Source organism: Nestor notabilis, unplaced genomic scaffold (assembly GCF_000696875.1).
Source record: "Nestor notabilis isolate BGI_N333 unplaced genomic scaffold, ASM69687v1 scaffold13889, whole genome shotgun sequence".
NCBI lineage: Eukaryota > Metazoa > Chordata > Aves > Psittaciformes > Psittacidae > Nestor > Nestor notabilis.
The window spans coordinates 1-12111 of record NW_009942478.1 but is presented as its reverse complement, the minus strand read 5'-3'; the positions used below and the strand labels follow the sequence as shown (position 1 = coordinate 12111).

At 38.3% G+C, this 12111-nt stretch overlaps 1 protein-coding gene across 1 annotated transcript; it reads right to left on the bottom strand.

The window, feature by feature from the left end:
* Positions 1-8404: 8404 nt before the first annotated feature.
* Positions 8405-10786, bottom strand: LOC104411091 (FERM and PDZ domain-containing protein 4-like; the record flags this gene model as incomplete). The annotated part of the gene is made up of 3 exons (XM_010021427.1): positions 8405-8507; positions 10277-10354; positions 10626-10786. Coding segments are annotated over 3 exons (342 nt in total), but the record flags the coding sequence as incomplete, so codon positions are not given.
* Between the last annotated feature and the right edge of the window lie 1325 nt (positions 10787-12111).

The window sequence follows — 12111 nt, the reverse complement described above, 5'->3', positions numbered from 1 at the left end:
GTACACAGTATCTAAGCAGCCCAGCGAGAAGGACTTAAGACCTCAATTTATTCATATTTTCCAATTACATGGTTCAAGATCTTTTAAAAGCCATTCATTTTTGCTTTTTTCCTCCCTCCATTCTCACTGTGCTACAAGAAAAAAGAAAAAAAAAGAAATACACAGCCAACACACTAACAGTTACGCTAGCTTTATTTTCTCCAATTTGACGAACAGATGAGGTTTTTTAAATGCACAAACCCCTTCAAATATAGACACTGCCAGGAGCTTCTGCAGAACTAACAGCTTAAAACTAAAGGTATTTCAAATTCATTAGATTATACAAGACATTGCAAATCGGACACAGGCTTTTCACCCTTCTCTCTCAACAGTTTAAATTACCTTTTACATTTCCTATGAGCACTGGTGCATATAAACTGCCACCCTCAAAACAACATTCCTTAAAAACAGGAGATGAAAAACTTTCTGCCTTTCTTAATACAAGGTGCCTGTAGCAGATGTAATCCTCCAACGGTAAACTTACAAAACCATAAAAATATTATGCTTGCCTTCCAGCTCTTGACATCACCTTTGCTGTCTTTCTATCAAAATACAGCATTTAGTTATAATTCACAGTAACTACAAGCCTTTTTCTTGATACTGCCATCTACCTTCTAGTCTTTTAAAGAAGTATTTCTCTGTCATCCTGAAGCTATTTAAGCAGCAGATAAAAACCAGTTGATTTCTATGGTCCAGATGTCCATCACTGCCTCAAGATAAAAGGTAATGCTCATGCTACCACTGTCCATGCTGTTGGTAACACAAGTCTTCACAAAGTATCACAGACCTTATACCATGCAATTATCACATCTCAAAAATGGCTATGTTTTCCACTACAGTAGCTCCATTAGCTGATGTGTATGTGCTGAAATCAGTCAGCAACTGACTGCCAGGATGAGGAAGTTGTAAATTTCCTAGTGAGGGCTACAACACACTTCTGGAAGGACAGATCTGCTCTGTGAGTCCTGTGCATGCAGTGGTGAAGGCATCCCTGTCATCTTCACAGTCATTCCTCGCTGGCAGCCCTAAATGCACAGCACAATCCCCTCTTGTCAGCTCATGCTGCTTCTCCAAGCCCAGAAACTATCCTGCACAGACTGGCACTTTCCTAGCAAGCTCCTGAACCTGTGTCTGTCTTGCCTTCCTCCCTGTTTTCTGCTTTCTGCTGATTAACCTGTTCCATATTACAACGTTTGTCTTGTGTAACTGTGGCTGTCTTGTAATAATGTCCCAAAGGCATCCACAAGTACCAACAGCTGGCTTGCCCAACGTATCTTTTATGATTTGGAAATGTCATCCCAAATAGACAGATAATGGTGTCAGGAGAGAGAAATGGTGAGTTTTCTGTAGTTTGACACCTCCTCTCTAATGCTCCCCACCCCAAACACAGAACATGAGATTTTTAGATACCTCCTGCTACATATTGCAGCGGGATGTTATCCTTTGATGCACAGGCCTTGCAGCAACAGCACGAAGGATAAATGTCTGTTGCTGATCATGCAATACAGAGGAGATACATCACCTGGAAGGGTTTATTCATAATAAACTCAAGGCTGGCTGTTTATTTATATGACTTTACATGGAAACAGTATTTTGAAACATTCACATAGGTGCATCTGGCTTCAAAATAAATCCTCCATGCAAACAAGCTAATGCTTTTGTTTAGTTGTATGAGAATCAAGAAGCCTGCTTGTCAGAAGAAGCTAATGAGAGCAATGTTTGCTAGTTCACATCTAAAGAAGGCATTTGTACAGTTGCTTGTGTTTTGGGCACAGCTGTTGTGCATGCCTGTCCATACTCTTGCATTCAGTTATCATAAAGCAACTTGTCACAGAAGCGTTGACCTGAAATTCATCACTGCTGCCTCCTTTTTCTAGAGGGTAACAGAGTAAGATGATGACACAACATTTCAACTAGATGACACATCAAGCTTTGGAATTTCAAAAAGACCCTAGACTTGCTAGCTCTAGGGGGCATCCACCATGATGAACATGAAAAGAAACTTACCGATTAAGTTCTCAGCATTCCAAATATTTGAGTTATTGAGCCCAAACCTGTCTAAACCATAACAGCCAACTTTCTTGTAAGAACAGGGCAAGGATATGAGACTGCATGCTTTCACAGATACAACTGATTTAAAAGTGAGTAATTTCCATAGTTGGTATTCATTTTTACAATAACAAGTAATGTCTCTATACAGCTTTCAACTCTGCTTAACTCTTAAAAGTCTTCAAAAAGGTGGGCAAGCTTTTGTGAAAACATATTACAGATTAATAATTGAAATCTAGAGAGATCTGAATTAGCTCTCAATATATTAGCAGAAGCAGCTCAACACAGCAGCCAAGAAACAAAGGCAAAGAAGACAATACTTAAAGCTGTGCTCTCAGTTTGCAGCAACTGATTTAAAGCACTTAAGTTCTCTCTGTATTACGTTGCAGAAACCCCTCAAAAGGTGGAAGATACACACCTAACAGCACCCCTCAAGTCAGACAGGAAGTGAGTTCTCATACCCTGATTCCCAGCTTTGTGCTTGGGCCAGCTGATTAGAAGTAGCTAATTAAATGCTCTGACAGAAAGCTTATCTCCATTAACGTCACTTCTGAAACTCCCACAGATAATTTGGTTCAACATTTTGTCCCCTATTCAGCATTATGTATCTAAAACCCCACACTAGCAATTCATAGATGAAGGTTTGAAACAATATGGGTGTAGCCTCTGGATTTATATACTGAACTGGGAGTATAATGGAGTACCTTCAGATTAAAAGGTCTGCGTAACTGCTTTTTCAGGAAAAGCACATTTCAAGATTCTTGGTTGCTAACCAGTATCATAACTAATAGCTTAATATGCTTGATTTTTTCTCTATGGTGTTAATGAAGAAAGAATATCTTTAAGTCCACCAAAATTGCTTGATCCAATGTATGAACAGTCTAAGGCCAGAGACAGAAATTACACTTGAAAAATGGTATCTTAAGCCACTATGAGAAGATGATAGGCACTGCCACTGAGCTCCCTTTTGCATTTGCATTTAGCTATGATGATGCAGAAAAGGCAACCTGGTCCCTGACACACATGGAGTCAAATGGCAGTGACAGAATCCTCATCCACTACATGATGATGGTGAGAAGGGACAGTATTGATCAAATGCAACATGCAGCCTGAAATCCTGGAGAGTTCCTTCTCTTCACTCTTATGGTAATACAAAATTAAAACAGAAATTCTACTGCAGGATTGTGAAAGAATTCTCCAGATCCTCTTCATGAAAACTTGCTATGACACTAACTTGCCAAAGCAAGAGTTATTTCAGAAAGGTTTTTGAGTCATTTGTCTTAAATAGAAAATAGAGCTGAGCCAACGACAAAGAAAAGCCCTTAATGAATTTCACCTTTCTCAGTTCTCGCTTTGCAATTAAAGTCTTTTAGTGGAATTCCACAGGACATCGAATACTAATTTACTGCTGTTACAGTTTCAAGGAATGAACTAATCTAGCCTAATTTAGCAACCTAGAAGCCAGGTTTCTATTCTAAGAGAGCTTTATGTGCTCCTTCTTTAGTCAATGCATAAATAAGCTTTCTGCAACAGGCTAGTTTATTCCAAAACAAGTATCTTGGATGGATCACCCTCTTCAGGTGCCTGTCTCTCTTCACAGGCTGCCTGGATAACCACTTAACTAAAGAATGAAAAAAATACCACTACTGTGGCCTACTCAGAGTCTGCGTTATAAGACAAGCAATACGTCTTACCACATAAGTGGCAATTTCAGTCAAGTATCTTACTAAATAAAAAGACATTTTATTTATGTTGGGATGCTTGTAGACTAATGGATACTCAGTACAATCTAAGATAATCAGGTAAGCCATTCATGCTGTAGGAGTTACCTTTAAATATATTATAATGCAAATTATTTGTTAGATATATTTCATTAAGTGTTTTAAAACATGGTATGGTTCATTAAACCGATTCTTAAAAAGATACAAACTTAACATTAACCAATGATAATGAAATGCACCTCTAAACAGCCAATTAATTGTTACAGTACATTAATACACCTTCTAATATATTAGTTTTGCATTGTTGCTCACCTTCAAATATGCAAAAATTGCTACACTGTGCAATGACTTCAATGTTATCTCAAAGTACTTATTGTTAAGTATATGTGAAAAGCTTTAAGTCATAGAATCTGTACCAGCAATAAACTAAAACCAACTTAAGTAGCTTCTGCTATAATTCTGAACTGACTGCACTTCAAATACATTTTCCTTCTTTAGGATTCTGTTCACTTGTTCCTTGACTGGACTGTAACCATTCATTTAGAAAACTGGGCTTGTTTCTTTCTCTTTTTCAGACTTCAGTAACTTTGTGTCTTGAATGGAACATATCTAGACTGCAGGCATAAGTGATGCTCATAAAGGTGACCTCTCTTTGTAAGGGAAACCGTAAACATGGTTTCTGCTTGAAAATAGTTCAGGGTTTCTGCTTGAAAATAGCTCAGGAGAACATAGTATGATGTAAAAGCCATTGAACATTACCTGGAAATAACGAGTCCTTATGTATTTTGTCTGCAAACCATACTATATTCATATTTCTGCAACCTTGGCTTTCAAAGCACAACTTGAACACTAATTAAATGTTGCCAGTAAAGCGGAGGCAAAAGAATTAGATGGATGAGAATGACCTGCAGGGGATATTTATAGTGAATATCCCTAATAATCTCCAGACCTGAGACCACCTAGGATACAACAATATCCCTCAATTCTCAAAAAACAAACCATAAGCTTTCACCAGGTTCCTGCTCAGTACCCCCTGGAGTCAGCAGAGTGGTTTTAATACAATTTTCTACTTAAGGAAGCTTATTTTCAGTAATGAATACTTAGAAAGCACACACATAATTAAAATATTAAAATGCAATAGAGACAATGTGAAAATTTCTGTATTATGTGCTCTCTTTATCTTGCATTTTCCTTTAGTAAAACCATTACGATAAAAAAGGGACTTTCTTAAAAGACTGGTCCATTTATTTCTAATCCTGTAAGAATAGAAGGTACATGATGAAGTTGGAGCTGATAGTAAAAGAGGTGAAGAAGAACAAGTCATCTGAAACAAATTGCATCGACTTAATTCGTGGAAAATTCAGAAATAAAATAGATTTATTGCTTAGGGACATGCTTTTTCCTAATGAAAAAAGATTTAATTGACATTTTTCAGACACCTTTCTTGGTGGACATTCTGAATCTTTTTTTATTTTTTGGATTTAATATAAACCATTGCAGAAATTCTCTTTTCCATGTTCTCTTCCTTCAATAGCATAACTCTTTTCATAAATGAATGTCCTGACAGTGCAAAACAGAAGTCAACCAGACATGGAAACGGAGAGAGGTTACCCAGGAGAAAGAGAATCCCTACCTGGCCAGGCAAGGACAGGGTTTGCTAGGCTCACCTGGCACTGAAACTGGTACAGGATGTGAAGGGTAAAAAGAAGGGCCCCTACAACTACATCAGCAGTGAAAACCAAGGGAAATGTGAACTCACTGTTAAATAGTGTGGGCAGCCTAATGAAGGGCACTGAAAAGGCCTCAAGTACCTCAACATGATGCTTTCTTGGCTTTGGTCTTTAGTGGCAAGATCTGCCACTCTGGTTGCTGAGTTTAGTGGCAGAATTAAGGAACAGACAAAGTAGACCCAGTAGTAGGCAAAGACTGAATTAGTGATTGCTCTAGGCAAGAGGGACACTCACAAGTCCATGGGCCCAGATGGTATGCATCTAAGGCAGTGAAGGGAGTTGGATCATGTCTTGTAAAAGCTGTCCTCTATCATCTTTGCAAGATGACAACTGAAACATCTGCCCAGTGCGGTTGTGAAATCTCCATCTTTGAAGATACTAAAAACTTGATTTGACAAGTGCTGAGCAACCACATCTAACTTTGACACTAGCTTCCTTTGAGCAAGAGGTTAGACTGGACGACCTCCAGAAATCCCATCTCTCTATTCTATCATTTTTTCATTTTGCCTATTGCCTAACTCCTGAATCTAAAACCTATTCATTCGTACAGATACACTGCTCCCGGCTGGAAAACAAGATTTCAAAATAGCTTCCATACACACTGAAAACTGAAAGCAAGCATTTTCAAAGTTGCAGATGTATGCATATGAAAACCTTCTGTTATACAGAAGAGATTCATTATTTCATTGGTGTAAAAAACTGCCTCTGCTTTCAGATACCACAATACTGACACCACAATACTGGTGTCAGTACTGTACAGTGACAGTGTCTAATCATTCCAGGTGTCCCCACTGGCATAAAGAGAAAGCTCTTAATTTCAAATGCTGTAATATACAATCCCAATATGTTTCACTCTGGATCCTATCAAAGAATGAGTCTCTGTCAAAATCCCAATGGCAGATAGATTTTGAAAGCAGAGGTAGAATTATAGTGTAAGAAAAGCATCACCAAAAGCTTCCCCTGGAATGCAACAACACTTAATTTAAGACACTACCTACAGAGTCAACATAATTGGGAAGTGTGACATTCTTATTCAGTTTCTCATTTGAAAGCTGTCAGAGAATCAGCCACACAATAAATTCAGTTAGTTTCAGGCCTATTCAGTCTATTTACTTTGTTGTTATTACTACACATTGCTGGCAGTAAAGAAATGAGAAAGAGATCCTAATTCTAATTACATAAATATAAAAAAAAAAAAAAGGAAAGAATGAAGACTTTATGAAGAATCGATGACATCAAAATGAGTTTAAGACCCATTTGTGAGGCTTATGCTGATGGCCAATATAGATCATAGGTCAGAAATTTATCAGGAACAGGACAGTTCATTGGTCTTTGTCACAAGACACAAGTGCTGAAGTCTCCTCTTAATATTCTGTGGTTTTATCAGTTGACTTGCAGGTTAACACTCCTTTCTTTTTTTCTTTTTTAAATCTGAAAATGTATTTTATTTTCTCCAAACCTGCCTAACCCAGATAAAGGCATCAGTGTTGCTGGCATCTTTATACCATTTCTGTTTCGCCTTTTGAATTTTGCTTCACAGCTGGATCCCCAGCAAATGAGCATGCATTTGCTCAAATTGTGATCTTCAAGAGGAGTACATGGCGCCTCCTGCCCAAATTTCTGGAAGCAAGTGTGACTTTTCAAAATTACATGAGTAACACTGACAACAATGACAACTACCAGTTCTGAGGAGAGGTGCCTGCACAGTTAAAACCTAAGTATCTCCCAGGAATCAACTAGACCCACCAATTCAGAGATTACACCAATGAGAAGGAAAATACGGAAACAAAACTGGTGTGCAGCAACCAGGCTACTGGAATTTAAAACAAAGATTTTTATGGTTTTTTTTTTTAATTACTAATAATTTTTCTATGCAATGCACTAACACTTTTTGTTACTCCAAATGCAAAGCTTATTATGTGAACCACACTGTATCTTTTTCTACATAATTTTTCTACATTCATCTGTGTCTACATTATTCAGTCTCTGTTCTTTCTCTCCTTCTACATCCCATTACAAATATTGACATTTCACCTTTCCTGCACTCTCCACAGTCAGTTTTTTGTCTTGTTTTCTGCCTCCTATCTACACATCCTTACCTACTTTTTTCACACAAACTCATCTACCTGAAATCCACCCCAAACTCATTGACCTTCCCTACATATTCCCATTTACATGCACCTATCTGCTCTTAAAAATCACACACACACACACACACACAATGGTTTGAGTTAGAAGAGACCTTAGAGATCTTTCAGTTCCAACCCCCCTGCCATGGTCAGGGACACCTCACACTAGACCAGGTTGCTCAAAACCCCATCCAACCTGGCTCTGAACACTGCCAGGGATGGGGCAGCCACAGCTTCTCTGGGCAACCTGTGCCAGCACCTCACCACTCTCATAGTGAAGAATTTCTTCATAATGTCTAATCTAAATCTACCTCTTTCAGTTGCAAAATCACCCCACCACATTTTCTTTCCTCTTTACATATGACAGACCTGCCTCAACTTTCTTCATGTTAAAAAATCAACAGAGCAACATGGACTTGAGCTGCCTTGCTCCAGGAATTATCTTTTCAACAACCCATATCAAAAATAAATATCAGGAGAATACTCTTCCTCTTTAGATACCCAAGTATCTTGGAGCTGTTCCAGTATCTTATATTTTTTCAGCTATTTCTTTACCCAGAGAACATTTAAAAGGACACTTCATTTAAATACTAAAATAGTTCACCATTATTTATTACGCCTAAACATTATTTTCTCTTTCCTCAGCCATGAGAAGGCAAGACCTGCTGTATTATCAAATGACTGCACAGACAATAAGGCACTGGGTTCACAGTTTAAGTGACAGGACATCCACTACCTGACAAGGTCGATGACTCTCTCCCTTGGAGCAGTGCTGACTGGCTCATCATTAATCATTATGATCTGATCCCCTGGTATAAGCTTTCCTTCAGAGGGGCCGCCTGGAGACAAACGAAGGAAAAAAAGCACAGGTTAGCAGACCATTGTAAATGCACTCTATTGTTCACATACTATGAGTCTGGTTTTCTTCAAATAATAGCATGTTCGACACTAACAGTATTTCTGGCATTACCAGTACTTCTTCACCAGGAAAATCTTGAAAGCTAGTGAGTGACGCAGCAGCTTTTACTGAAGTTCCTCAAGTTAAGTTGCAAACCCACATCTAGCCACCTAAAAATAAGGACTTGATTTTCTGGAGGGCCAAAAGAACCCATAAGAGGTGGTCTAATTCACCCTTTAAAGTGTGATCAATCATACCATACTCAATGTTTGTCCAATACACTAGTAAGACCTCCCTGAGGATGACTCCTTTTCCCATAAATGAATGATTCTGTTTAACTACTGTTGAGACCAAAAGTCTTTTTCCCTGCTGCCTACATCAGATCTGCCCTGTTGCAACATATTGTTTCCTGTCCCAGGCAAAGTAACATTGGAGAATATCTTACGCTTCTTTCCTATGAAACATCACTTTGATATTTGAAAGTCATTTGCAGTCTCTCCTTTGACTTCTCTGTTCCAGGTGTAACAAACCTGTTTTCTTCAATCTGAAGACAGCAAGTTTCTATACTTCTAGCCTCGGAGTCTCTTTTCCTCTGGATTCCTACCACTTGGTGAACAGATCCAAAAGCATTGCCACTTCCAGTTAGACACAAATATTTAGCATTAGCCTGAGTAGGCAGACATGTACATGTCTATGTGCTTTGGATTCTGACACTACTGAAATACATATTGAGTTTATGTTTTATAAATGCACATAATACTTTACTTTTCAGCATGATTACATGCCCAGAAGAGGGTGTGACACTGCAACTGCTGGTGAAAAGACACGCCCTCTCTAGTCTTTGAACTCCACAATGATGATACACTAAACCCCCAGTAATATTACCAATATGAAGATAAAGTCCTAAAAGAAAGTGTTTCTGTATCAAAACCAAATCATTTCATAATTGAGCTGATGCTGTTCCTTTCCTCTGTTTGGTTTGAAATCTTCATTTACGTATATTCAGCATGAATGAATACAAATCCATGTAGAAGAATGTTGTCCTGAGCCCATCTTTCCTCCTATTCATTTGGAACAGGATACAATATATACCTTTTCCAAACTGAACTTTAACACTGAACAACATTAATAATGCTAACTTGGGGGAAATGACCTGTCTGGATGTAATTCAAATATCAGTTACACTGCTGGGTTCATCTGAAAACAATACAAATATAATCAATGCACACATGTGCGCAAATGACATCAGAACTTCACAAAACCAATTTTGCCTCTCCTCTGCTCTCTGTGGGGGTTCTGGAGGACATATCAAACAAAAGCAAAGTCGAATCCTGGCCCTCGGCTCCAAGGCAATTTTACATAAGAACTGAACTTTTAAGCATAGAGAGCAGGAGGCTGCTCTTCAGGAGACTGATTAGTCCCAGGTCTGGTTCCCCATAAGTTCAAAAATACCACAAACCTCAATAATGTTCACTCCATGTAAGGCAGTTAGGGAACTATTTTGACCTGGCTTTTTTCCATGTACTTATACAGAAGTATCCATTAAAAAACAAACAAACAAACAAAAAAGGCAGTAATAACATCCTCTTTTTCATAAACAAATACTGCAGTTAGAACCAGGTATTACAGTTGGAAACCTAGTTCTCCTTGTGAAGCTGATGATAAAAAAAATGAAAAATATGTAAGTTTTAATCTCTCAACTCAACATACCTCTTGAAAGCACTGATTCAATGGCAATGAAGGTGACATCAAACCAATATAAATGTAGCAGGGGGAAGACCTTCTTTCCTTGAATGAAGTGGGTCAACTCTTCTCAAGCAAACAACAGTAATGGCTCAGAGTAATAACCTAAAATTGCCTTTTTGTTAACACATTTACATAATGTTCAAAAACGAGTGCAAGGAGGGAAACTACTGGGTAATACAAGACTTAAAATCTACCTAGTATTTGTAACTACTTTGCCTGCCTGAATATTTTAAGAGTACTCAGATTTGCACCGTATTTCATCTCAGTAGATTAAGTCCGAGTTTGCTTCTGTGGTCAGGTGGGGAAAACATACCTGGTGTTACTGAGCGTACAACAACTGGCTTTTCACTACCAGCCACAAACCCAAATCCTAGCACAGGATCCCTCCTCATTTCCACTTTCCGAGGGGCTGGAGGGGTTATTTGGCAGTTCTCTATTCGAGGGTCTTCAAATGTGGCTGATTGTGTCATGTGACTGTGAAAAAAAAAAAAAAAAAAAGATGGAAAAAGGAAAAAAATCATTAAAACATGATTTTGTGGTATCTACTTGAGTCAAGTAATTTCTGCAAAGATATGAAATGAATACCTGCAATGTTCTCACTATAGGAACTAAAACATCAACTTAATAATTTTCTATTAGATTTTCTTATACATGAAGTAATAATGCTGCTGGCAGGTCTCAAATACTAATCAATAGTACCTACAAAGAGGTCTCTCTTTGACAGCGTATGTTTAATCATAACCCATATATGAAAGAAAACTAATCCAACAATAAAGCCTTTGTCATATGTACTTGAATTTTTCATCCTTCATTTTTTGGAAGGGAAAAATAATAAAGTGATCTACTCATAATGCAAAAGATAACAATTAGAATCTGCCAGCCTTTTGCAAGAAGAGAGCACACACATTTAAATTTAGCTTTCTAAAATGTTAAGCAAGTTTCTGAGCTGAGTTCTCTCAGACTACCAAAGGCACAGGTAACAGCTCTATATTTACTACTTCCGTAAACTCTTTGAAGTCACTCCAAACTGTTCCAGGGGAGAAGAAAAAAAAATAAAATTAAGAAAATATATTCATCAGTAATTACTAAAATACTTTCTGCTGCAGTGCTATGATGATGCTTATTGTACCTAGAAGTAAAATTTCTTATGGCTGGAGGGAAAGATCTTGATTTTTCAAGCAGAAAATAAAAAAGAATGAAAACTATCCAGCATCACAGATCCATGAAAGAGGTCACGGTTTAAAAACATAGACACTTCTAAATTAACATTAATAAACATAGAAATGTGACTGATGCTGCATGCTGACTGAACTGGAACATTCTTTGTGTTTCCCATCTGATGGCTGGAACTCCTCACTGAATCACAGCTACCAATTCCCAGTACTGATTATACAGACAAACAGACCACTCCAGTGTCATACCCTTCCAAATGCCACTAACTGAACTCATGTCAAGTTGCCCAGAGAAGCTGTGGCTGCCCCATCCCTGGCAGTGTTCAGGGCCAGGTTGAACAGGGCTTTGAGCAGGAAGGTGTCACTGCCTGGGGCAGGAGGGTTGGAACTAGATGATCTTTAAGGTCCCTTCCAGACCACACCATTCTATGATCCTATGTGCTTCAGGAAACCTAGTCACCACTGCAGACAATAAGCAACACCTGGTCAGCATAGCATGAAGACACTATAGCTCATGGCATCAGGTTACCGGAGTCCTGACAGACCTCAGGTGGTATTTGTTTAAAGCTGCCTAGCCAAGAGTTAACTCTTTTTTTATTCGACACTGTCCCACATGACCTCCATGTC